The sequence below is a fragment of the Sceloporus occidentalis genome, unplaced genomic scaffold (assembly GCF_023333645.1).
Source record: "Sceloporus occidentalis isolate IW3139 unplaced genomic scaffold, rSceOcc1.0.p SCAF_1, whole genome shotgun sequence".
In the NCBI taxonomy this organism is placed as follows: domain Eukaryota; kingdom Metazoa; phylum Chordata; class Lepidosauria; order Squamata; family Phrynosomatidae; genus Sceloporus; species Sceloporus occidentalis.
Window position 1 is genome coordinate 169,149,598 of NW_028316981.1, and position 27,963 is coordinate 169,177,560.

General features: G+C 40.7%; 1 protein-coding gene across 2 annotated transcripts; it reads left to right on the plus strand.

The window, feature by feature from the left end:
• The first annotated feature begins 41 nt into the window (after positions 1-41).
• Positions 42-27,914, plus strand: LOC149322699 (sterol O-acyltransferase 2-like). 2 transcript variants are annotated; one of them, XR_016279994.1, is made up of 10 exons: positions 42-213; positions 1,385-1,466; positions 2,556-2,601; positions 3,015-3,144; positions 7,043-7,140; positions 8,287-8,385; positions 8,730-8,871; positions 15,853-15,998; positions 18,665-18,920; positions 27,603-27,914. XR_016279994.1 is itself a non-coding variant. In XM_089509076.1 (9 exons), the coding sequence occupies exons 1-9, from the start codon at positions 150-152 to the stop codon at positions 27,651-27,653; spliced, it is 858 nt and encodes a 285-aa protein (XP_089365202.1). In that variant the 5' UTR covers positions 42-149; the 3' UTR covers positions 27,654-27,914. The 2 variants fall into 2 exon arrangements, 1 of the variants encoding a protein (XP_089365202.1); XM_089509076.1 differs by lacking the exon at positions 18,665-18,920.
• The last annotated feature ends 49 nt before the right edge of the window (positions 27,915-27,963 follow it).

Genomic DNA, 27,963 nt, shown 5'->3' on the forward strand with positions numbered 1-27,963 from the left:
AGAAAGAACAGCATGCAGAAACCCCTCTCTTAATTAAAGACCAGGTAGTTTTGGTCCCCAGTTCAAGATCTGCCACAGCAGCACTTAAACAGTTAAGATACATGCTTTGTCAATACTTGGCTTTCCCTCCTGCCTAGATCCGTTTCTTGATGAAAAGCCATTCCTTCCTGCGGGAAACTGTGCCTCCCATCCTTCAGGCCAGATCAAATGATGGTGAGTGTGATTTGGGGGTCTTCCAGGGTTAAGAAATTAAAGAATCCCACCTGTTTTCCAGTGCTTGTAACTCCTTCTTCCCCTTGACATTAGGGGTGTTAGGTCTGTGATGGTGAACCTATGGCATACGTGCCATGGGTGGCATGTGACGCCATGTCGCCTGGCATGGGTCAAGGAGGAGGAGGAATAGGCACGAGTGCACCCTTTGTTCCTCCTCCTTGCCATTTCCCAGCCTTCAGCTGTCTTTGGGGGACAGCTGGAGGCTGGAAAATAGTGCTGGGGAGAAGGAGCCATAGGCACACACCTTTGGGCCCTCATCCCTGCCTTCTCTCAGCTTCCAGCTGCTCTCTTCAGAGGAACAGCTAGGGGCAGGGAAAGGTCCAGGAGGAAGAAGAATGGGTACGTGCCTATTCCTCCTCTCCAGGGACATTTCCTGGTTCCCAGACCAGGAGAAGGGCAGGGAGGGAAAGAAGGAAATGGTGCATGTCCATCGGCCTCCCCCCATCCAGGACCTTCCCGGGCTTCTAGCTGTCACTCAGAGACAGCTGGAGGCTGGGGAAAGGGCAGGGGAGAAGTCCTGTCCCTGAAGTCCCACCACCGGCACCAGGTGCTACCCAGTGCTAGAAAAAAAAATAGTTTGGGCACATGGCCCCAAAAAGTCTCACCATCAGAGTTCTAAGTGAAATACCAGATAGGGCTCTTGAACTCTTAATGGTTGTGCAGAAGAGGGAATTTAAGCAAGAAGTGCTTGTGTGATAGGATTCCCAGCCTGCTTCCAAGATATGCCTTTTCTCAGCATGCCACACAAAGCCATGTCTCTCTGGTACTTCCTCCTTGCTCTTAGCTGCCAGTGGCATCACTAGGGGTGCAGCACACCTGGTGACACTGCAGAAGAAGGATGACACCCATTCGGGCTCTCCCAGTTTGCCACAGCAGCAGAGGCCACCTCATGGAGAGACTGCTGCGGTGGTGGCAAAGAAGAGTGCTAAGGGACCCTCTGCCAGCTTTGCTGGGCTGGCCGAGGAGGCCTCCTCACAAGGTGATCTCTACTGCTGCAGCAAAGGAGAGGGACGACCTTGCCCTTTTGGCCATTGCTGTCTGCCCCAGTAGCCCCCTCCTACACTGGGTCACACTGTCAGCTCCACCTTTGATTCTTTCTATTGCCTTCCAGGAAAGATGCAGCCACCACAGTTGTCTACTTACCTGTATTTTCTCTTCTGTCCTACTTTGATCTACAGAGAGAGCTACCCAAGGTGAGCCCTCTCCACACAGTCACAGGGGTCAAACAGATGGGCCAAAAGAAGTGGTTTAAGGCCGCTTTGGCAGCATGGCATTTAGATGATGTATGCTTCCAAAATGGGCAGAAACCGCACCCAGCTGCACTAAGAGGGGAAAAGCCTGACTGAAAAGAAGCACAGAAAGTTCTTACTTTTGATCGTGTATATAAGCAGCCTAATGCAAGACCAGTCCCAAAGAAGCACTCCATCCCATCCCTAACGGCACATATAAATGCACCGGTGCAGGTTTACATTTAAAAAGGACAGCGCTGCCATATCGAAATCATCAGGGTGGCAGTGCAAAAAAGTGAAAATGTGACAGCTCCAATGGATAGAAGTACAACATACACAAATCAGACAGTCCAAGACGGGGCATGGGATGAAGGGAAGGGGTGAAGGGGGCATTTGGAGGAGGCCATGATTGTGCATTGCCAGTATCCCAGTGAAGGATCGCAGGTGCAACTGTGTGCACAATCAAAGGGGGCAGCCATCTAATGAGATGGCATCTAGGCAGCAGGCAGTCACAGGTGGTGTGTGTGTGCAATGGTGCGCATGAATGGTACGGAGGGGAATTGCAAAAAAAATATTAAAAATACCCAGCAGTGTGGCTTGACACTGCACCATGCAGTTGTGACATGTGCATGTGGAGTAGGTGGTGCAGTCAGCAAGGTATCAGCCTTCTCTTGGAAGAAGCAGCTTCGAGCTGCTTTTTCCTGCCCATCTGCTTTGCACACAGTGTTAGTCTTTGGTAGCTTCTGGGATTTCTAGTTCCCATACAATGATCTTTTGATTTTAAAAAAGCGGGGGTGGACTCAAAAACTGTGGAAGCGTGGAGAGGCACATCTGGCACACTACAGATGGGCTGGACTGTGGTTCCCATCATCCATAACCAGCATGGAGAGAGAGAGCTGGTGTACTGCTCTGGGAATTTACTGCAGAAACGGCTGTGGAGGACTGCTGTGCAGAATGCCAACCCTCCAGTAAGCTTTTCGACAAAAGGGAAGTGATTCATCAAATGAAGAAACCCTTATCCAGTGCCTGCTATTTTCCTTGTGCTATTCATAGGACACCTTGTGTTCGCTGGAGGTACGTCATCGAGAATTTCGCTAAGGTGAGAGACACCAAACAAGGTTTCAATACATGAATCTTTATGCCAATGAGGGGAACATTCAGTCACCCAATAACATCTTAAATCTCAGCCCAGCTGACTCCAGGTCTGAAGGGACCCTGGGCAAAGGTGCCATCTGCTGGGGCCCCTCTGCTGCTGAGATGCTGTGGGGCTGTTGGTCAATAACTCAATAGCAGCAGGTGCCAAAAGACAGTCACTTAAAGATCCCACAATGCCCTAGCTATGGGTGATGCTATGTGAGGGCGTTGTGGGAAATTAAAGAGGCCACAGGAGCCAGCTGTTTCCAGGGCAGCGTTGAAATAATTTTTAAGGCTCTGGTCAACACTGACATGGTGTTCTTGCCCACATTAAGCACATCCACACATTGAGATGGAGCTTTTCCCTCTGTCACACAGTTCTTTGCGTGCCTGTATTATGGATCCTACGTCCACAAGGTCATCTCTGTTCCTGCCTTCAGCAACATACACAAGCAGCCCTTCACCCTCAGAACCCTGGTGCTCTGTGTCTTCAGTGGAACACTGCCAGGTATGTGCACAGAGCAGTGGCTTAGTCTGTGTGATGGAGATGAGATGCAATAATCAACTGGGAAAAGTCAGGGGTGTAGCCAGAGAACTTTTCTCAGACAGAAGTTTATTTACTTTGGACTCCATCTTATGCCACTGCCAGCAGCCGTATACTAATCCTCTCCCACTTCTCTTGTCCCACTCATGGTCTCAATTTGTCACTGGCCTGGCCTGATTATTTAGTCCTGCATAAACAAAAGAAAGTCGAAGAATATTATGTTGGTCACCAGTTTTCCAAACATATCATCGCTATCAGTTTCTTAAAAGTAGACTTCCAGTCATCATAGGGTCCTACTTTGGAAGAAAGGTGGCATACAGATGAAACAAATAAAACAAATAATTAAAAATAAAGACGTAGAAGTGTGTTGACAATGTTTCATGGAACTGAAAGAGCTGGATAATATACATTTTCTAGTATGGCTTCAGTGCACTTAAGCTTTCTTGTCTCCTCTCTGTCATGGGAAGGATTTTTAATGCTACTAGGTATAGGGATCACACTATCACTTACTGAAGCATTTGAAACAGCTTTTCATTATTTATACAGTTCTGTATGTGCATGTCCATGTCCCAGAACTTTGGGTATTTTGTTTCTATATAAACAAGTCCTGGACTTCAATTTACAGAGACATAGCCATGTTAGTCTGGAATATCAGTATGCAGAGGTATCTTGCAGCACCTTTAAGACTAACTGTGGAAGACATTGTAGTACACATGGACAGATCAAATCTACAAAAGCTAATGCTACAATGTCTTTCACACAGTTAGTCTCAAAAGTGCTGCAAGATCCCTCTGCATTCAGTAGCTCCTCCTCTCTAATTGTGAAAAGAGGTATAGTTTATTTGCAAAGCTTTGAAGTTATATATCCAGCAATGGTCACTCATAGATTCATTACATGGCGACCAAACATCTATCCTGTTCCCTCCTGCCTTCAGGGTCACCTTACTGACTTAGACACTGTCTTATAGTTCTGTCTGAACAATCTAGGCTACAGTGCATCATCAAACAAACAAACAAATAGGTATATTGCAGGAAAACTATTTGCTGTACATATATCTCCAGTTAACTTATCAGCACAATGTAATTAATGTAATGACAGAGAAAGGCAAGAGACCTTCAGAACCAAAAATCTATCTGCCAAACATTTCTCTCTCTCTCTCTCTCTCTCTATATATATATATATATATACACACACACACACACACACACACACACACACACACTCGTTATTAAAGTTTTATATGCATTTTTTCCAGAAAAAAAGAAATAAAACAAATCCATCTAACGACACAATATTACAATATTACAGATCGTCAAGTAAGCTTAACAAAAATAGTTTTCAGTAACCTATATAACAGTGTTCCTTGAGAAGTACTTTTAACAGTTCAATTAGAGTCACTGCTCTTTATGCTTCCAAGAAATTCTTCCATTTTTGTTTGCATTGTTGCGATGTTCTACCATTTGCTATCATAGATAAATTATCCATTAATACAAGTTCGTGTACTTTTGTTTCCCATTCTTTAACTGAGGGAGCTGTAGATTTCTTCCAACACTTCGCGTAAACTAAGCGGGCAGCCGTTATCATATAAATTAATTTGCTAGAATCATCTTAATTTAACTTCAGTTTATCCGTATCAATTATATTCAAGAGAAACAGTTCGGGAGATAAGGGTACACACTTTTGCATATATCTTACAATATTCTTATGTATACTTTTCCAAAAAATTTTTACAACTTTACACTGCCACCACATATGGAATAACGAACCTGGGGCTTTCTTGCACTTCCAACACTTAATTTTGTTAGATTTCTTAATTTTTGCTAATTGAGTAGGTGTTATATAGCATCTAAAGAACATTTTAAAGTAATTCTCCTTTAAGTTGTTACATTTTGAAAACTTATGAGTATTCAGCCATGATCTTTCCCAGCATTCCATAGAGATAGTACTCCCAATGTTTTGCATCAACTTTATCATATTATTTTTCACCACTTCACTTTCCATCTCAATTCCCAGTAAAATCTTATAAAGTTTAGAAATCATATGTTTCCCCCTCCTTTCAATATTTTATCTAAGGTACTCGGTTCGCATTCGAGTCCATATTTCTCTATATCTTTTTTAAACTCTTCTGAAATCTGCTTATAGCTGAACCAATGAATTTCTATCCCCTCCTTCTGCAAATCTTGATTTAATTCTTACACCATCTGTAGTTTTAATCACTATATCTTCATACCGTAACCATTGCTGTCTTTTTAAATGTTGTTGTTTATGAAGGGCTTCTTGTGTGGAGTGCCACCTGGGAAGTTTTGCAGAAAAATATTTTTTATAAATGTTCCATACTTTAAAGAGCGGTTTTCTAATAAAGTGTTCATTAAATTCCTTCCTTTCTTTAAACTCTTCGTAATGTAGATATGCATGCCATCCCAATGTTAAATTATAGCTTTCCAAATCAATTAATTTTTCATTTTTTAGAAGAATCCAATCTTTAATCCATGTTAATGCACAGGCTTTAAAGTAGAGTTCTAAGTTGGGTAGTCCTAAACCCCCTTTTTCTTTACCATCACACATTACTTTAAATTTAATTTTTGCTCTTTTCCCTTGCCATAAGAAATTCAAGATGTCTTTATTCCAGGTGTTAAATGGCATCTTATTTAACATTATGGGTAATGATTGGAATAAAAAGAGCATTTTTGGGAGTACACACATCTGAATGCATGCAATCCTGCCCAGTAAAGTAAAGTTGTTGTGTACTCCATTTCTTCAAATCCTCTTTAATTTTTTTCCATGTGTTGTTATAATTATTTTCGTATAGTTCTGAATTTTTTTCTGTTATTATTATGCCCAGGTATTTAGTTTTCTTAATAATTTGGATTTCCGTTTTACTTTTTAGTTCTTTTATCTCTTGAGGTGACAGATTTTTAATTAGAATCCCACTTTTATTTTTATTGGCCTTGCAACCTGCTATTTGTCCAAACTCGTCCATTATTTCTTGTAACTTGTTTATGTGTAGATTCGGATTTGCTAAGAAGACTACCAAGTCATCTGCAAAGGCATGAAGTTTGTATACTTGTTTGTTGATCTTAATCCCCTGAGTTGTTATATCGCTCCTGATTTTCCTATTCAAAACTTCCATTACCATTAAGAATAATAGCGGTGATAGAGGGCATCCTTGCCGTGTACCTCTAAACATTTCTAAATTTCTAAAAAGTAGTGTTGGGAAGATCAGCTTGCTGCTGATCTCCAGTTCCCACCAATATTTGGGGGTGGAGAGCATAACCTCATGTCATTGTGTCCCAAGGTATGCCCCAATAGAAGAAAAGAATAAAACCATATGGGCTAGGAAGGTTCCTTAGATTTTAACCTGAGACACAATGATAAAAATTGCTATCAATTTATATAAAACAACAACGGTTCAGTAACATTTGGAGGGTCCTACCATTCCCATCTACTTAACATAAACCCATTGAAATCAATGGGGCTTAGGTCAGCTGCAAGTAATAGTGTCATTCATTTTGGGGGGGGGGTTCTGTTCTGGGTAGAATTAATATTGAATTTAATCTATTGTTTGTTCCTTAAGATTTGGTACCTTGTTTTAATTTTTGGAACCTGGTGAGCCATGCTGTTAAGTTACATTTAAGCAAAATAATTCCCAGCAAAGATAAGTATGAACAAGAAACCTGAAAGAGTAAACCTATAGAATGAAATTGGATGAATTTTTAATTTATATTTTTAATAAACACAAATGAAGATATAAAAATAAAACAAGTATGATATAAATTCCTCCAGAGTTGCACAATTCTATATCATACCTATAAATATATATTCCAGTCTAAGATCTTAATGTTTTCTCTGTCTGTCCCCACAGGAATATATTGGATACTGCTGTTCGGCTTCTCCTTCTTCCAGTGTTGGCTTAATGCCTTTGCTGAAATGCTGCGCTTTGCTGACCGCAGCTTCTACAAGGTGATGGCAGGGACTCAAGGAGGTTCCAGAGAAGGGACTGGGCTGTTTTGTCTTCCATTCCACCTGCACATGCCTGGTGGATCATTTGGTTCCCTGTTAATGTTAGCGTTCACATCTTTCAAATAATGTCCAATGTCCAAAGTATATATAAAAAAAGAAAATAAGAAACAAACACACATTTTGATTTATGAAGAGCAATGACAGCTGAAGGGGAGGCAGAATCTATGGCAGGGTCACCTAGAGAATATATGACACAGATTCTATGGCTGATGCTTACCAGGGATTTCCTCTGATATAACAGGCTATAGGTCCAGGTGAGAGATAGCATTTGTAGAAGGAACAGGGTACAATTTCAAAAAGAGAATATGGACTGGAGAGTATCTTTTTCCCTACAGGCAGAAAAATTAAGTGCAGGAGAGAAAGGGAAGTGAAAGGGATCTAAGAGTCTTGGTAGACCACATGCTGAATATGAACCAGCAGTGTGATGCCACAGGCCAAGAAAGCCTACACAATTCATGGTTTTATCAATAGGAGTATATTGTCTAGATCAAGGGAAGTGATAATGCCAACGTATTCTGCTTTGGTCAGACCTCACCTGGAATACTGTGCCCAGTTCTGGGGACCTCAGTTCAAGAAGGATGTTGACAAGCTGGGACATGTCCAGATGAGGACAACCAAAATGATGAAAACTTTGGAAACCATGCCTTTGGAGGAGTGGCTTAGTCATGTTTAGCCTCATGAAAAGAAGGTTATGTTTAAATATTTGAAAGGATGTCATATGAAAAAGGGAGCAGGCTTGTTTTCCATGGCTCCAGAGACTGGGACAAGGAGAAATGGATTCCAGCTACAGGAAAAGAGATTCCACCTAAATCTCAGGAGGAACTTGCTGACAGTCAGAGCTGTTTGACAGTGGAATATGCTGTCTCAGAAGGTGATAGAGGTTTTTAAACAGAAGCTAGATGGCCATCTGTTGCTCATGCTTTAATTAGTGTTCCTGCTAATGCACGGCTTCTGTGGTTTCTTCCAACTCTGTGATTCTTTGATTCTATGAGAAGATACAGGAAAAAACGGCCACAGTAGCATGCAGAATGCTACATCTCTCCCTAACCAAATTCATTGTTGCTTCTTTCTTTTCATCCTGACTAGGACTGGTGGAACTCCACATCTTACTCTACATTTCACCGGAAGTGGAACGTGTTAGTACATGACTGGGTGTACTATTACATCTATCAGGACCTCCTGTGGGTAGGTAAGGGTTGGGAAAACCACACTACATAGGATGGCAGATGGGGTAAATAGGCAAGACAGAGACATGGGCACATACAGCAAGGGTGCAGGAATATGTGGCCCTCCAGATTTTGCTCTGTCAGTTTTTTCTTTTTTCTTACTTCAAGCTCCATAGACTTCAAACAGGTAGACCAATGATCAGGAAGGTGGCATTTGTAATCCAACAGCTTCTGCAGCCAGCAACATTTGGCAAAGCATGACTTCCTCAGTCCTGACAATCCACCTTTGACCTGGAACAACAATTCACTCTTCCTATTCATACATGCTTTCTATGTTACTTACCTGTGCTCCTTCCCTTCCAGGTATGCAAATCAATGGCTCAGCCTGTGGCTCTTCTGTCTACTTTCGTTATTTCAGGTGTTATCCATGAATATGTCTTAACACTGTGTTTTGGCTTCTTCTGTCCAATCACATTCACATTAATGATCTTGGGCATGTTAGAAGGTCAGTACTACCTTTATAAAATTGAACACTTTGTCCAGCTATGTATATGTATATACATAGAAATGTATATCTGGATTATATCACACGGAGTTTTTGGGAGATTTTGCAGTTCAGATCTGATGTGAGTGCGAGTCCAACGATGCAGATTCACGTCATAATGTGAATGTGTTATCAGATGAGATTCATTTCTGTGGGAGCTCCTTCCGTGGCCCTTCCGCAGTGAATGCAAAGTGACTCCTCATTTTGGTGACTTCGGTACAAAAGTGAATTCACAGAATTCACATTCAAGCCCACTTTGATTTCACTCCGAATTGGTCTGGTGTGGAATGCAAGTTTGCTTCCCTCCCGGTACACGCCCCCAAACCTCCAAAGAGGCAAATTTCCCATGATGCTGTGCTGCAATTTTGCCCCAACTGCTTCTGTTGCTCAGAAGGGTAGATGACAGAGGTGGAGGGAATGAACAGGAGGCTGTGGGGGAGAGATGGGAGCAATGGAGGGGGCCATCTTAGGCTGAGGGGAGCAACAAACTCCAGTTCCTAGAGTTCCATAGCCTCAAACCAAGGACCCCACAACAAACTCCAACTCCTAGAATTCCATACCACTGAGCCAGGACAGTGAAAGTGGAGTTAAACCGGAGGCAACTGTTATAAAGGGAAGGAGAGTGGATTGGATTCAGGGAGGTGGTATTTTAGGGAGCATGGAGAATAATTATAATTATAATTAAAAAAAATTTAAAATATTAATAATTATTATTTAATAATAATAATAATAATAATAATAATAATAATAATAATAGTTTGCTGAGGCACCAGAGCTCTCTGGCAGAGAAGGCTCAATGTCTCAGAACACTACAGTTCCCAGAATTCCATAGCACTGAACCAGGACAGTGAAAGTGGAATTAAACTGAATTATCTCCCCAGTGTGGATGCAGCCTAAGAGAAGACAACTATTACAAAGGGAAGGAGAGTGGATTGGATTCAGAGAGGTGGTATTTTAGGGAGCATGGAGAATAATTATAATAATTATAATTTTTTTAAAAACTAAAAAATTGTTTTAAAATATTAATATTATTAATAATAATTAATAACAATGATGATGATGATGATGATGATGATGATGATGATGATGATGATGATGATGATGATGATGATGATGATGTTATTAGTTTGCTGAGGCACCAGAACTCTCTGGCAGACAAGGCTCAATGTCTCATGAAATTACAGTTCCCAGAATTCCATAGCACTGAGCCATGACAGTGAAAGTGGAGTTAAACCGGAGGCAACTGTTAAGAAAGCAAGGACAGTGGATTGGATTCAGGGAGGTGGTACTTTAGGGAGAATAAGGGAAACTGGATCATTTCTGCAGCCCTCCAAAATGGGTCTCCTTTAGACCCAAAGGATTTACTTCCAAGTAAACCTGCAGCTTCTACACTGATTATTTTACAGTGAATAATAATAATAATAATTCCATAATAATAACAAATGGATGGGGGCTCTGACATGGAGGACCCCTTTGAATTTGGCTGCCAGGGATGGGAAAATAGAAGGGAGGAAGAAACGTGAAGCAGTCACTCACATGAAAGTGGAACCAGGCTCCCTTCTTCAACCTGGAAGTGTAAAGGTTCAGGATGCGTCCAGAGCCCCACTGAGCATGCGCAAGGGTCCCAATTCGAATAGTTGAATCCGCATGGTATGCACCGGTGTGGTAATACAATGTGCACTCACTCCGCTTTGCATGAACCTGTATCACGTGACTTGCCTTGGATTTGATTCCCCCCAGGGACATAGCTAGGATTTTAGGAAGGGGGGGTCCAGACTCAGTGCCACCATTATAATGGGGCTTGGGTGCGACGGAGCAGCAGCACACACCATTCATTTTTCTAAAGGAAGGGGGGCCCGGACTCCAAACCCCCCTCCCCTTTGGTTACGTCCCTGTTCCCCCTCAGTTCAGAAGGGCAACAGAAGGGCAACCAGGTGTGATAAAACAGTTACGTTATGACGTGAATTCGCATTGCGGAACCAGGAGTCATCCTGGATCTGAGCTGCATAAATCTCAGTGTGATAAACTCCCTAATTATTCCATTTGATAGTTCAGAAGCTTTAGATAGTATAGTTTATTCATGACAACCAAATACAGGTTATAGCTATCAAATTACAAAAATGATTAAAACATTTTAAAACTTTTACAGTCAGTTAGCTCTATAACATGTAAAGCAAAATGTTTATACTAAAATTTTAAAAAATATTTCATACTAAAACATATCACAATTTTCCATAATCCATTCAAATTAGTATAATCTATTTATTGCAGATTACCATGCAGGCCTTTATCCTCAAAATCTAATTTAAGTTTAGTCTGCTTTCAGACTTAGCTGTATTAACTAACAAGTAAGTGATTTTCTCCAGGTCATTTTGGTTAGCTAAGTTCTAAACGTCTCTTCATAAACTTATCCCTTGGGGCTTTATATATCCTACAATGTAGCGTATAGTGTGTAGTGTGTTCAATATCTCAACTTCCACGAATGCCCTATGAAGAAGAGGTTGAGTTATTTCTGAAAAATATTTTTCCACTTCAAAGCATACATTAAAAAAAGGAAAACTAGAAGAGATCTTTTAAGCTATAATGGCATCAATATCCCACAGAGCATAATCCTCTTGCATCCTTTCTTTGCCGCATATAGTAAAATATTAATTTTCTGATTTCCTAAGGACAAAGAAAATTAGAGTTATTGGCCAGTTGATTAATCTTATCATTGACATAAATATTAAACAAAAATGGGGTAAGCAGTCAACCTTGTCTCACAACTTTGGAAGTTTTAACCTCTTCCGATAATTGCCCCATTTCGCTTACTCTTACTTGGATACTAATATCTGAGTATAAATTCTTAACTAAGATCAACAAGTGTCTATCAATTCCCAACCTCCACAATTTGTGCCATAACCTCTGCTGGTTTATTCTTTCAAAGGCTGAAGTTACGTCAACAAAAATAGCATATAAATGCTTTTTGGAGGAACTTGTATATTTCACTTCCTGATGGTTCAGTATAAAACAGTGGTCAGTAACTGATCTGCTTTGTTGGAAGCCAGCCTGTTCCTCAGCAATCACATTGTTTTGATCTGCCCAGTCTTCAGCCTTAGATAGAAGATAACATGTATATAATTTTGAGGTGAAATCTAACAAACTAATAGGATGATAGTTGGCTGGTAATGTTTTATCTCCCTTTTTAAAAATAGGAACCACAATACTTTGTCTCCACCCATTCAGAAATTTCCCAACTGAGTTGATAAAAGAAAAAAGCTTTGCTAATATGGGGGCTCCCCAGTACAAATCATCCAAAAATATTTCTGGATGAAGCATGTCTTCTTCAGGTGCCTTCTTCCTTCTATGTAGACTTAGGAGTATACCACAAGGAAATTTATGCAACTCAGATCTGGGGTGACTCCTGGTTCAGCTATGTGAATTCACGTCGTAATGTGAATGTTATATCACATCTGGCTGCCCTTCCGTTGCCCTTCCAAATCGAGGAGGAATCGAATCCAAGGCAAGTCACATGATGAGGATTCATGCAAAGCAGAGTGAGTGCACGTTGTATTACCACACCGGTGCATACCATGTGGATTCAACCATTCGAATTGGGACCCATGCACATGCTCAGTGGGGCTCTGGATGCTGTCCTCCTTCCCTGCCCCCTCCTTAATTGTCATCCTTCATCGGGATCAAGGAGCAGTCAGGGGATGATGGAATAGGTCCCAGGGGATCACTGGAACCAGGATCGGACTGAAGGAGCTGGCAGGGAATGATGGGATAGGTCGCAGCACGGTAGACAAAACGAGATGGGGATGCAGGAGCAGTCAGGGGATGATGGGATGGGTGGCAGAGAGGACGAGATGGCATGAAGGAGGAGGAGGGGGAATGAAGGAGCAGGATGCAGGGGGCCAAGGGGGCAACATTGGAGTGATCTTCCACACCAGACCAATTCGGAGTGAAATCAAAGTGAGCTTGAATGCGAATTCTGTGAATTCACTTTTTTTCTGATTTCAACAAAAAGGAGGGTCACTTTGGAATAACTGTAGAAGCGCCATGGAAGGAGCTCCCATGGAAAGGAATTGCGTCTGATAACACATTCACGTTATGACGTGAATCCGCATCGTTGGACCCGCAGTCACGTCGGATCTGAGCCGCAACCCCCCCCAAAAAACTCTGTGTGATATACTCCTTAGAATTAATTAGTTCACCTCACTTGCTGTTACTACTGGCCATTATACCTCTGAAAAACGGCAAAGCCTTTTCTATAGAGTGTGTAGAATTGTTCATGTACCCCTTACAAAAAGCTTTTCCAAATCGCTTGTAGTGGGATCACGTTCTGCTCAGATAGAATGAGGAGTATGTTAATTTTGCAGAGAAGCCCTTAGACCAGGGGTCGGGAACCTCCGGCCCGCGGGCCGCATCCGGCCCGCAGGTGCCTTTCCACCGGCCCCCGGTCCCTCCTGCCGCCAAAATCGCCGCCAATTTCGGCTGCCATTTTGTCCTTCAAAATGGCGGCGAAGTCTCACACGACCAAAAAGGTCGCGCGAGACTTCGCCGCCATTTTGAAGGGCAAAATGGCGGCGCCCATTAAGAGGCCCGCTGTGGCCTCCGGAGCCCTGGAACGGGGCTTCAGGGGCCGCACCGGGCCTCTGGGAGGCCCGCTGCGGCCTCCGGGGCCCTGGAACGGGGCTTCAGGGGCCGCACCGGGCCTCTGGGACACCCCTTGCCATCGCTGGGGCCCTCCAGGAGGGCTCCGACGGCGGTAGCGGGCCCCTGGGAGGCCAGTTGCCTTCGCTGGGGTCCTCCAGGAGGACTCCGGCGGCGGCAGCGGGCCCCTTGGAGGCCCGTTGCCTTCGCTGGGGTCCTCCAGGAGGGCTCCGGCGGCGGCAGCGGGCCCCTGGGAGGCCCGTTGCCTTCGCTGGGGTCCTCCAGGAGGGCTCCGGCGGCGGCAGCGGGCCCCTGGGAGGCCAGTTGCTGTCCCTTGGGCCCTTCAGGAGGGCTCCGGCGGTGGCAGCGGGCCCCTGGGAGGCCAGTTGCTGTCCCTTGGGCCCTCCAGGAGGGCTCCTGCGACAGCAGCGGGCCTCCCAGAGGCCCGTTGCCTTCGCTGGGGCCCTCCAGGAGGGCTCTGACAGCAGCAGCGGGCCCCTGGCGTCAGGGGCCAGCAAAGATGGGGAGGCCTCCAGCGCTGGCGGTCCCCACCAGCTCTTTCCTGGCCTCTGACAGAGGCTGGCAAAGAGGAAGTGGCCTGGCCCCTGGGGGTGGAAGCTCCGCCCCCTGGGGTGATGGCTCCACCCCCGGTACACGGCCCCGCCCCCGGGGGTGGAAGCTTCGGCCCCCCAGTTGTCTGAGGGACAGCAACCCGGGCCCCGGCTCAAAAAGGTTGCCTATCCCTGCCTTAGACTCAAGCCTGAGTCTAAGACTGGAGACCAGGGTTCAAATCACTGCTCGCCCATGGAAACCCAGTGGGTGACCTTCGGCAAGTCAAACTCTCTCAGCCTAACACGAAAGCAATGGCAAACTCCCTTTGAACAAATCATGCCAAGAAAATCCCATGAAAGATTTGCCCTGGGGCTACCTTAAGTTGGAAACAATTTGAAGGCTCACAACATAACAGATTATCAGATGCATATCAACTTAGGGCTTTATCACACCCGTCATTTTTGCACTGTACTCTTGCAACCTAAAAATAAAATGGTATAATACCGGCATAGGAGCAGCCACGACTCCACTTCTTCCTTTAGTGTGACAGGCTGCTGCCAGCACTGTGTTTCTTTCCTTTCCTTGCCCTTAACCCCTCTCTCTCTCTCTTATGTCTTGCCTGGCATGCCTTTCAGTTAGTTTTTTTTTTTTTTAATCCAACTTTTTCTGCCCTATTTCAGAGCTCTGCAGCCCCGATCCACTCAAAACAATTTCTGAAACTTCATTAAGGGCTCTGGAGTAGCATGAAAAAGGTTTGGGGGAGGATTTTTTTAAAGGGAGGGGAAGGAGGGAAAGGAAGAGGAGGAGACAGTGAGACCACGTAGCTACCAATTGCGCTACTGCCACGGGAATGGCTTTCTACACCCACAACAGGGCGCCATTGCCATTTCATTCACATGTTTTCCCCCATGAATGAAAAGACACAGGTCAGGGAAGGGGCTGCTACAAGAGGGAAGTAGTGTCGTGTGGTCAGCGTCGCCGATGCCACTTCCTTCCCTTGGGAATCATGTCTTAAATACAGCATGTGATAAAGCCCTTGGTAATATTTCAGCGAAACGTATGTGACAGGACCTTAAACAGCTATAACAGAAACTGACTCACAAGGCTGCCATAAAGCTCCTCCAAGATCATAAGAGCACAACAACACAGCCATACAGAATAAAGCAAGATGCATAAAGATGTATTTAACATCATTAAAACTATTTATTGGCCATGGTCTATTCGTTCTATATTATTTCATGGCCACACAAGACCTCATTTTTAGAGTTGATTTTTAAATTAAGACTTTTCTAAGGCAAAATAATGTAGGTGCTGGGTCATCTTTACTGACCCTATTGAAAAGTGTAAGGTATATCCTAATATTCCTTTTGGCTTTTTCCCCAGCCCATCCATTGCTCAAGGACAAACTCTAGTTTTTCGTATTTAGCAAAGCTCCAGAAATCCTATTTAACATCCAGATCTGGCCTGGTCTATTCTCTTCATGTTGACAGCATTCCAAAACATAAACATAAAATGCAATAGCATCCGTGTGATCTCCTGGTGGGCTTCTTGTAGGCTACTTGCTGTCTACTGTGTAAACAGATTGCAGGATGTAAAGACATGTTTGTCTGATGCCACACAGTTCTTCATATAGTCTAATATATGAAGCCAGCACCAGAGCAAGAGTTCCCAGAAATGATGGTAAAGGTCTCCTTTGTTCAACACAGTTGCTGAACTATATACAACTAAGCTCTTCCCCTCAATTCTTCTTCACAGGCCTTATTAGCAGCAAGCTCAATTTAAAGAAAACAAACCCCAACTGGAACATCCTTTTCTGGGTATTGGCCTTGGTGTGTCTGGCGATCCAGATGAGCTTTATGTACCTAGAGTGGTTTGCCAAACTCTATTGTCCAGTCCAAGAGGTGAGCATAACAACTGAACAAGGCCTTTATTGTGTATTACAGATCAAATGTCTCTTACACCTTCTGTGTGTGATGTACAAATTAGTACACAGACAAGCACTGCTACTCATATAGGCCCCATACAGACTGCCAAAATAAAGCTGCTTCGGGTCACTTTGGAGGTATACTGTTTAAATGATGCATGCATCCTAAGACTCCAGAAGCTGCGCCAAAGTTGCGCTCCGGTTCTTAGGACTGGATCGTGGCTTTGATGTGGCTTCCGTACCCTTAGGACGCATGCATAATTTAAACAGCATACCTCCAAAGTGACCCGAAGCAGCTTTATTTTGGCCTGTCTGTATGGGCCTATAGTTATGCTATGATTTCACTGACAGGGTGTTTAAGGAACATCAGTAAATCTCAGCAGGATCTGACCTCTCTATTAGGGCTGGCAGCTTGAGATGTGACAATCATTCCATTTCACTAAACATGTGGCTTTTTGCTTTCACCACTCCTTCAATTTCTGATAATGAGCCAAGAAATTTTCCATCTCCCGATACCAAGTGTGAGAATCTTCAGAAGGTTCATTTGAAAATGAAGCAATGACCAGAAATGTCAATTTGGAATTCAATGTTTTGGATGATTCTTAGTGCAAAAGCAGGGTTGTTTTGTCAAAAAAGTTTATTTATATTGTAAAAAACAAGTACACAATCCAGATAAAGCTTCCATTCTGAACCGATGGGCTGAACATTTCCAAACCCTCTTTAGTGCCAACCGAGTAATCCAAGACTCAGCTATTCAACATATGATACAACAACCGATGAAGAAAGAATTGGACATAGCTCCCACTTTGGAAGAAACTGTTAAGGCCATACAGAGATTGTTAGGAAGGATCAAATTAGGGGAATTTTAATTAGCTCAAATATAGATGAGGGGCGTGTCCTAACAACGCACGCACAGGATCGTGTCCCTTAGTGTATACCAGAGGTCACCTAGTCCACCCCCAAGAGAAAGAGACTCGGATACCAATGAGGTGTAATCAAACTTATGATCATTTATTAAAGTCACACAACAAAAGGGATCACACACGCACACACACATTCAATTCTATAGCTGGGAGGGGTGAATTCGGGAGTAAAGGATGGAAGAAAGAGGCACCGCTGGGAATATTACCTTAGACGTCTTCTCCAGGAAGTCGGATGTTGCTTGGATGGATAGTGGATCACGACCGTGAGAACGGGAAAAGAGAGCGGCCGTGGTGGCTTAAAAGCTGAGTTCCGGCGCAAAAGCTAACTAGCGCCTGGTGATGGTGAGCTTGGCTTTGCTCAGGTAGCTCAGTGATTTCAGAGGAGCAAAATGCTCAGGAATCTCAGGCTCAAATAACTTAATGCTCAAAAGCCCAAAGAGGGGCTGAAAACTCAGGGCTTATATAGGGCTGAACATGCCTTCAGGCAATGGCTGCCTGCTAGACAAAGGTGTTGATTGCTTGGGCTTTGTTAAGCCAAAAGCTACACAATAGTTGCACAATACATGAGGTCTGACACCTTTCAGGAGAGCAGCTACCTTGATGGCCAAGCCATTAAGTCAATCACTGGCTCGTTAAGAAGGAAGCCACAGCTATTGCCTTCCTGGTGTTGGTCCCTGTGGATCTGGTTTTGCAACTCCCCAAACTTCCTCTAGAAGATTTTAAATCTATCTTTTTCTGAGACCATGCCTTGGCAGGGCAGCTGTCTACGTGGTCTCCTCGCCTTTAGGTTAATGGCGGATTGCTGTGGGGACAGTCAGGGGTCATAGCTTCAGACCGCATGGCATCCTAATTTTTATATAAATTCATACTTGGTAACAAGATGAAAAACGGAAAGGCTGCTGGGATTGATGGAATTCTACCTGAAGCTTGGAAACATGGAGGTCATGTACTCTATGCTAAACTCCATGAGCTCATTGTGAGTTGCTGGGGAAAAGGCAAACTGCCATCAGATCTCCGAGATGCAGTCATCATCACCCTGTACAAGAAAAAAGGAGCAAAATCGGATTGCTCAAACTATCGAGGTATAACACTGCTCTCCATTGCTGGAAAAAACCTTGCAAGGATACTGCTAAACAGATTAGTTCTTGCTATTGCAGAAGAACTTCGCTCTGAAAGCCAATGTGGCTTTAGAGCTAATAAGAGCACAACAAACATGGTATTTGCCCCTAGACAACTGCAAGAGAAATGTAGAGAGCAGAACAAAGGACTCTGTGTAACATTTGTTGACCTCACCAAAGCCTTCGACACTGTGAGTAGAAAAGGTCTGTGGCAGAACCTGGAACGACTAGGATGCCCCCCAAATTCCTCAAAATGATCATCCTGTTACATGAAGGCCAGCAAGGTCAAGTCAGAAATGGCGACTCTCTCTCGGAGCCCTTTCTAATAACTAATGGTGTGAAACAAGGTTGTGTTCTCGCTCCAACTCTATTTACAGTCTTCTTCAGCATGATGCTCCAAAGGGCTACGGCAGATCTCGAAGAAGACGACGGCATTTATATACACTACCGTACTGATGGTAGCCTGTTTAACTTAAGCCACCTGAGGGCCCGCACTAAGACTCTAAAATATCTAGTCCATGAGCTGCTTTTTGCTGATGATGCTGCCCTCGTTGCCCATACGGAAGCAGCCCTGCAGTGCCTGACATCTTGTTTTGCTACAGCTGCAGAGCTCTTTGGGCTGGAAGTCAACCTGAAGAAAACAGAGGTTCTCTCCCAGCCGGCACCACAGGAAGAACACCACCATCCCCGCATCACTGTAGGCACATCTGTGCTTAAGTCCGTCCAGCAGTTCACCTACCTGGGAAGCATCATCTCCTCAGAAGCCGAGGTTGATAAAGAGATCGATCACAGACTGGCAAAGGCATATAGTGCATTCGGAAGGCTTCACAAAAGAGTCTGGAGTAACAAACACTTGAGGTGAAGCACAAAAATCAGTGTGTATAAGAGCCATTGTACTGTCTATTCTCCTCTATGGGTCTGAAATATGGGTCACGTATCGCCAGCACCTACGACTCCTTGAACGCTTTCACCAGCGCTGTTTACACACAATTCTAAATATACACTGGACTGACTATGTGACAACATAAAACATAAAACGTACTCTTTTATACTCATAATTGTTTCTAAAAAAATACCCTTCAACTGAAGAAGCTTAAATATTTTCTTTCTATAATGGATTTGCTTCTGCCTTGCATAGTCTTAATTTGAGCTCACCTTCATCTTTTACATCATATATTATCTTGTATATTCACATCATTTCATTCCCCCTTTGTTCTCTTCCTTTTTTTCTCTCTCTTCTTTACCATTTTTTCCTCATTTCACATTACCTTTCCAAACATTCCTGTTTTTCTTCCTTTTCTTTCTGTCCAGCAATTGATCTCCCCTATTAAACATTAGTTTTCAAATATACTACATTCCTAAATCCTTGTACTATTTATTTAAATACTAATTCTGGTCTTAATTTTTGACTATATCTAATCATATCTTTTTACTTATCTTTATTCATTCCTCCATCTCTTTTATTTAGGTATTACTACCCCTCTATTGGATGAAGTTTCTTTTTCATTTTTCTTTATCTATTTCCTAAGCCCACTGTTATTTTCCTCCATGTTATTTCTCCAATAGCTTATACTAATAATAATAATAAAAAATTATTTATATACCGCTATTCCAAGGATCACAGCAGTGAACAATAAAAGATAAAACAGTTAACACAACACGAGCCCCAACCCCCCCCAGCAGAATTACAACAGTTAAGAACAATTAGCAGTCAGCAACAATAAAAATCCAACAGCACCCCAAAAGCAAATGGCTGTGTAGAGTGGAATATATCATAAACATTGCCAAGGAGAAAAGAATAACAGACAAGGCTCACGGGGGGGGGGGGGGGGGGGAAAGCCTGGTGGAATAAGAAGGTCTTCAGATCCTTCTTAAAAGTATTAAGGGAGGTGCTAGTACGGAGCTCATTGGGGAGGGAGTTCCAGAGCTGTGGGGCTGCAACAGAAAAGGCCCTCCGGGATGAAGCATATCTAGCATCTGGAACTCTTAAAAGATGTCTCTCATTCCATTCTTCCTGAATCTTCCCATCTTCTTCCTCTCTTAAATTCCTTGTAAGTAAGTCTAAATCTTTCATATCTAATATTTTTCCAACCATTCTTCTTCTGTATGTATCTGAGGCGATTTCCATTTTTGTCCATACAATAGTCTAGCTGATGTTACCGATATAATATAATTCTCCAATACTTATTTTCTATCTCTTTTACCACTACTGATGTTGTATTTAACAGATACATTTCTGTTAAAGTGGATCATTTCCCAATATTTCCTTGCTCTACTACAGTTCCACCACATATGTAGATAAGATCCCTCTTTTATTTTACATTTCCAACATATTGGATTTGTGTTTTTATTTTTGTTCATCTTGTCAACTTAAGTGAGGTTAAATGCCACATGTTTAACATTTTATAATAATTTTCTTTTAAATTCTGGCACATAGTAAATTTATTAGTTTTTTTGCCAAGTTTTCTCCCAAGTTTGTATATCTATATTATGATTTATACTCTGGCTCCACTTTATCATTGTTTCTTTCACTGCTTCTTGCTCCAATTCTCTTTCTAATAATAAAATGTAAAATTTGGAAATTTTCTTCCTTATAGCTCCAAAAATTATGTGCCATAATTTCTTCAAACTCTCTTCTATTCCTAAATTCTTTAACTCTATTTTTGTTCTTCCAGCTAATTGTCTATATCTAAACCAATGTATTTTTACTCCAGCTTTCTCTATTTCCTCTCTTGATTTTATCTTTATTCTGTCTTCTGCTCCTTCTGTTATCTTAACTAAATGTTTAAATGTAATCCATTGTTCTTCTGCCACACTAAATCTTCCAAACAGGGCTTCCTCTGGAGATACCCATAGGGGCATTTTCTGGTAGAATCTTGATTTACGTTTCAGCCATATTTTCAACAAGCTTCTTCTAATATAATGATTATTAAAATCCTTATTTTCTTTTAATTTTCCAAACCAGGTATACCCGTGCCATCCAAATCTCAAATTATCATGTTCCAAATTTAATATCCTTTCATTTTGTAATGTGCACCAATCTGTTACCCAAGATAACCCACAGGCATAATAATATAGTTTCAGGTCAGGTACTCCCCTGAGTCCCCCTCTATTTTTACTGTCAATTAAGATATTCCACTTAATCCTGAGGTTTTTTCTTGCCCAAATGAACTTAGTCAATTCTCTTTTCCATTCCTTAAAGCACTTTTCATTGATAATTATTGGCACACTCTGAAATAAAAATAGAAATCCAGGCAATATGCTCATTTTAATTGCCACTATTTTCCCGGACATCGAGAGTCTTAATTTTGTCCAATTTGCTAAATCTTTTTTTTTATTTCTTTCCAAGCCTGGTTATAATTATCCTCAAACAGATTTACATTTCTTTTTGATACCACTATTCCCAGGTATTTGGCTTTATTTTTTTATTTTAAAACTAGATTTATTTTGCAATTCTAATTCTTTTGGCTTTATTAAGATTTTTAGTTATTACTACCATTTTATCCATATTTAACTTAAATCTCACTAGATTGCCAAATTCTCTTATTTCTTTTTTTATTATTTCTTCTATACTTGTTAGCGGATCTTCCAAAAAAAAAAAAAAAATGACCGTCATCTGCATACGCCCCTAGTTTACAGCTATGACCTTTTATTCTAGTCCCTTGTATTTTAGGATTTTTTGTAATGTTGTTGTTCAAAATTTCTATTATTAATACAAAAAAAAGGGGGACAGAGGACAACCCTGTCTCGTTCCTTTTTCTATTTTAATTTCTTTTTGTCTTTTCTCTGTTTATCAATATTTGTGCCACTTGATCTTTATAAATGGCTTCCACCCAACCCAAAAAATCTTTTCCTATGTTTATTTCTTTTAACATCTCCAATATGAATATCCAATTGATGTTATCAAACGCCTTCTCTGTGTCCAGGAAACACAATGCAGCTTATTATTGTTATTGTTATTATTATTTATATCATAATATTCGATAATGTCCCTAACTGTCCTGTGATGATTCCTAATTAATCTTTCTGGAATAAATCAATTTCAGCTAAGATGGATGTTAAAATTTTATAGTCATTGTTTAATAAAGCAATTGGTCTGAAATTAGTAAGTTATTTTATTTCGTTAATAATCTTTATTTATAATAATAATAATGAAATAAAAGTAAACAATCATAATGGTGTATTCAATGAGTTCCACACTTATTTCATCCTCTTCGTGTTTAGCCAAGACCAGGTACAGATACACAGATAGTATTGCATAATATGACCTTGCACATTCTCTCTATTTAATACATTATACGTATTCTCTATTGCTGTTCTTCCTCATTTATATCTCTTCCATTCGTAATATCATCGTATCTATTCGTATAAATGCTCTATATCAACATAGTATAAATAAATTACAAAACTATTGCCCAAGTACTTCACATAACTTAAAATTAGTAAGTTCTTTTATGTCTTTGCCTTCTTTTGGAATTAAAGAGATCATTGCGCCTCTCCATGAATTTGGCTTGTTTTCTGTCAGTATACTGTTGTATAGTTTTTCCAAAGGTTTAGTCAACACACTTTCCATTTTTTTATAATATAGTGCTGATAGCCCATCTAAACTGGGGTTTTCCCCATTTTTCATTATTTTTATACTTTCAGATATTTCTTGTGTTGTTATTGATCCTTTTAACATTTCTCTCTATATGACTGATATTTTCTCCAGTTCCAATTTTTGTAAATATTCCTTTACTCTCTCCTGATGTCTTTCTTTTCTTTTCTTTTTTTCCTTATAAAGATTCCCATAACATTCACTAAATATTTTTTTAGGTCTGGTTGATTGTTATATATTTTCCCTTTATACTTTTCAGTTATTACTTTTTTCCCCTTTCCTTTTGTAGTTTCTGAACTAACCATTTACCTGATTTGTTAGCATCTTCAAAAAAAATTGCCTACCAATTCTTAATTTTCTCTCTATTTCGTTAATGATTTATTGATTTAATTCTTTTTGTAGTAATTCAATTTCTATTCTTATCTTTTTATTAGCCGGATAATTTCTTAGCTACTCTTCTTTCTCTTTTATATCTTCCAAAATTTTGTTCTTTTTTTCCTCTGCCAGTTTTGTCTTTTCTGTTCCCATTTTTATAAACAGTCCTCTTGCCACTGCCTTACTTGTGTCCCATACAATATTCATTTTCATTATTCCGTCATCATTTTCTTTAAAGAAGAATTTCAATTCCTCTTTGATTTTATTCACTCTTTCTTCTTCCTTTAACAAATCCTAGTTTAATTTCCATTGAAATACCTTGTTCCTTTCTGTTATGTTTAATACAATGGGGTTGTGATCTGATTTAATTCTTGGTAAAAAGTCAATTTATTGTATTTTAGGTAATAAGATATTACTTATCATAAACATATCAATTCTAGACATGGTTTTATGACATTCTGAATAGTATGTATATCTTTTAGCTTTTCCATATTTATTTATTTATACCCCGCCCTTCAGCCCTAATGGCTCTCAGGGCAGCTTACAATATTATTTTTAATCAGACAGTTCCCTGCCCTCAGGCTTACAATCTAAAAGACACGAAACAAAAGGAGAAGGGAATGATGGAGGGAAAGGGGATGAGGTCCAGTGGTTCTTCTCTCCCTCTAATGCCTGGACCAAGGCAGATGGACTGGAGCGAGGGCTCTTCCTTCTTCCATGCTAGTCCTGATGGAACTTTATGTCTCCAAACATCCTTTATTCCACAATTTTTCATTAATTTCTTCACTACATTGGGTAGCTTCCCTTTGCTACCTCTTTTCCTTCTGTTTTTAACTTGTAAGCGATCTATCTAATAGGGGGTTGATTACCCCATTCCAGTCACCAAATAGCAGTATGTTGTCTGCTTCTTGTTATAATATTTTATCTTGTAATTTAGCAAAAAAAAATCCTTTCTGTTCAAATGGAGCATATATGCCTACCACTAAAGCTTGTAAATGTTTTCCTTTTATTTCAGTGCTGACATAAGATCCGTTATCATCCTTAAACAACTCCTTACTTTGCAGATTTTTATTAATATAAATTGCCACCCCTCTTTTCTTTTTATCAATTGAAGATACATACACTGATCCAAGTTTTGCATTTTTTAAAGTATTTAATATCATTTTTATTTATATGAGTCTCTTGAATACAAGTTATGACTGCCTTTTGTTTTTCCAAAAAATGAAAAATACACTTTCTCTTAGCTCCTGAGTTCAGTCCTTTAATGTTCCAAGAAATTATCTTGAAACCCATCATGTATAAATGAAAATAACCAAAGATTACCCCCCTCCCATACAGAGAGAAGAGAATAATAATTTCAAGTAATCAAATACTTTTTTTCTATTTCCCCTAAATATATAATCTTCTCCTATCTCACTATCCTCTCCTTCTTCTGTTTCTGATCCTCTATTTGATGTTGTTCTTTCCCCCCCTTCTACTCCTTCTATCTTCTCTCTTTTTTCTTCTCTCTGTCCTTTTTTATTTTCTTTATTTATTTTCTCCTCTGTTTCCTTTTCTTTTCCTTTTTCTAAGTCCTTGACTATTTTTTCATATATCTCTTTAGCTTTATCCAATGTGTTGGCTCTATACCTTCTTTGTTTATAAATTCCCTCTATCTTCTCCCACTTGTGATCTATTTGATTTCTTATCAACAGTTTCATCAAAAATCTGTATTCCTATCTTTTTTAAAGCAATTATCCTGGTATGTCCTTATATATATACTAATTTCTCTTTCCTCTATTATTAACTTGTTTGTGTAGCTTTTCTGAATTATTAGATCTTTAATTTTGTTCTCATCAGATAAATCACAACGTCCCTTGGTAATCTTCTTTCCCTTGCAATTTTTGAGTTTCTTCTAAACATTTTATCTATTTCTAATTCTAGCCTTTCTTCTGTCAATTCTACAAAATCTGCTAATGGTGGAATTATAAAGGCATATAAATCTTCCTCCTCCTGTTCTTCTATTCCTCTCAATTTTATGCATTTCTCCCTATTTTTCAAATCTAATAATTTGTTGTGCTTTGTATTGTTGTGTTTCTGTCATTTTTTATTTTTCTTCCAACTCAAAAGTTTTATATTTAATTCTTTAATATCTTTTTTTAGCTTGTACTACTTCCCTAGCCATCTTTTCTACTATCCCTCCTAATCTATCAATTTCCTTTTTCATATCTGATTTCATCTCTGGTCTTGTACCTTTCAGTTCCTCTCTTATTGCCATCTCAAATCTTGTTATTTGCTCCATAATTTGTCCTAATTGAGTTCCTTCTTCTAGAGGCCTATCTGTGAGCTCTATCGAGGTCCTTCTTTGTGTCACTGTGTTTGTGTAGCTCTCCCTCTCCTATAAACCCTCCTACTCATTCTCAACTCTTCCAACTCAGTTCAATTTATATCTGCCCAAAGACTTAGTCCTTCTGACTGATCTATACATAAATTTCTAATACAATCCTCTATATTTTTCAACTACTATCTATTTAATACTGTCTTTTCCCTTTTAACTCAGTTTTCTAGTTTTGTTTATCTGCTTCTTATTAGTTTTAATTTAGATAGGTAATGATTTTCCTCAGATATTTTTCTTTTCCATTCTAGATTGAAAAATGTAGAACCAAACTTTTCAATGTTTCTTTAAATATGTCTTAACTCTTTATGAGCTGCAATTTCCTTGAGTAACTGCTCCAAAACTAACTGAACTGGGTATGGCAACTCTATGGCTATCTCCCCCGTCTCAGGCTTGGTGAACAGTAAAAACCACAACACCTTCACCATCCAGGTGGAAGAGAAAAAAAGACCCTTTGCACCCTCCCTTGTCTGAGAGGGCCTTGCTGAGTAAGGATACTATTTTCTCAGCTTCCTCAATTCATGCATCTTAAGAGGCCAGAAGCTATGCCAATGCTCTGCTCTAGCCCTTAGAACTGGACTGTGGATTTGACACGGCTTCTGGCCTCTTAGGACACATGCAGCATTTAAACAGCATACCGCCAAAGTGACCGGAAGCAGCTTTATTTTGGTCTGTCTATTTGGGCCCTAAATTGAGCAGTTAAACAGGAGTGCAATTGAGTCCCTCTTGCAAGAAAGCCCTGGTGCAGTGGTTAAATGCTGGTACTGCAGACACAACGTTGTAAATTTCTTGGCAAGATTTGTTTGGAGGGGTTCCTACTGCTTCTGAGGCTATGAGAGTGTGACTTACCCAAGGTCACACAGTGGTTTCTGTGGTCTAGCTTGCTTGCTGCTTTTTGTGCTTAGTACTGAAGCAATAAAACAATAAAACCATCAAGAACACTGAATTTCAAAAGCAATTCCCACTCCCTGTGAAAGATGAAACATTTTAATTACCCCACGCTTCATATACAGGGAGAACAGTAACTATATGTCCCACCCTTCTTCAGGGACGAGAAGATTTATGACATCAATTTACATCCCTACTGGTAGCAATCAGTTGGTGGTTGCCATTTGAATCCAAATTGTATACGTACATAAAGAAGCTCAAAACCTCATAGGATGGTGGAGGACCAGGTCTGCATCTACACTGAAGAATTAATGCAGATTGGCACTTCTTTAACTATCATGCATCTATAGAATTCTGGGATTTGTAGCTTTGTAAGACATTTAGATTTCTCTGCCAGAGAGCTCTGGTGCCACAACAAACTACAAATCCCAGCATTTCATGGATGGAACCATGACAGTTAAAGCAGTGTCAAACTATATTAATTCTGCAGTATAGTAGTAGCCCCAATCTTAGAATACAAATGTTATGGATTTTGATATCATTTTTAGTTGCTGATGCTTCTTTTATCTGTAAGGAAAGGTAAAATTATAATTTCAATTAAAAATTATCTTGGAAGGCAAAATTATTACTATTATTAACCTTTATTTATAAAGCGCTGTAAATTTACACAGCACTGTACATAGAATCTATTAGTTAGACGGTTCCCTGCCCGCAGGCTTACAATCTAAAAAGACACGACACAAAAAGAGAAGGGAGAGGTGGTAGGGAAGGGGATCAGGTCCAGCAGTTCTTCTCTATCTCCAAGGCCTGGACCAAGGCAGATGGAATGGAGGACGGGCTTGGGTTCTTAATGGATGGTCAAAAGGAGAAGGCAAAAGAACTGCTCCTGCAGACATCAGCTAGAAAGGAAGAACTGCATTAAGCTTTTGGTTGTTATTTTGCATTAAATCAGTACAGGAGCAATGTAACATAAATAGAGCCATCTTCTTAAGAACTGGAAGCTTGTGTTCACAGCAATTATAATGTTTGTGTGTGTGTGTGTGTGTGTGTGTGTGTGTGTGTGTGTGTGTTAATCTATGAATAAAAACTTCAGCATAAACTATATGGTGAACATTGTTTCATGTTGTTGTTCCAATACTATTATAGGTCCACAAGATGTAATACAGTTTACAGGCCAATCTAAGACATTAAAAACACAACACAAACATAAGAACTTATCTGAAGGAGTTTATAATGCACCTTTTATGAATGTCCTTTCCTTCACTGACTCTCACTCTTTTGTCCTTGTTTTCCTTCTTTCTTTCAGAGGACATTCTGGACAACAGTAATCCCGCGATTCTTGACCTGCCATTCCTAGACCACAACCTCCACTGCAGACCGTTTAGCAAGCAATCTCTCCCTACTGCTCCTGTCATCACATTACTCAAAAAGACTCTCCAGACGGAGGCATCCTGCATCCCTCCTTCTGCCTTTCTAATTGTGGAAAGGATGTCTAATCTACTTGGACCCTATCTCCGTCTGTCAGCACTGCAACCGAGTAATACCTATCCCTTATTATTTGCTCCTAGCATTTGAGGCCATGTGTGTGGACCATGTGTACTCTGTTTACACAGCTTCAGCCTATTCAGTTGATCTGGATTGTGAACTTGGTTTTTTACAATATAAAT

Bases quoted from the DNA above. Each gene is read 5' to 3' on its own strand.
- LOC149322699 (XM_089509076.1), top strand. From the start codon at position 150: ATGAAAAGCCATTCCTTCCTGCGGGAAACTGTGCCTCCCATCCTTCAG. The intron at 1,467-2,555 runs GTGAGCCCTCTC...TGCTATTCATAG, and splicing joins TACAGAGAGAGCTACCCAAG to GACACCTTGTGTTCGCTGGA. The intron at 8,386-8,729 runs GTAGGTAAGGGT...CTTCCCTTCCAG, and splicing joins TCTATCAGGACCTCCTGTGG to GTATGCAAATCAATGGCTCA.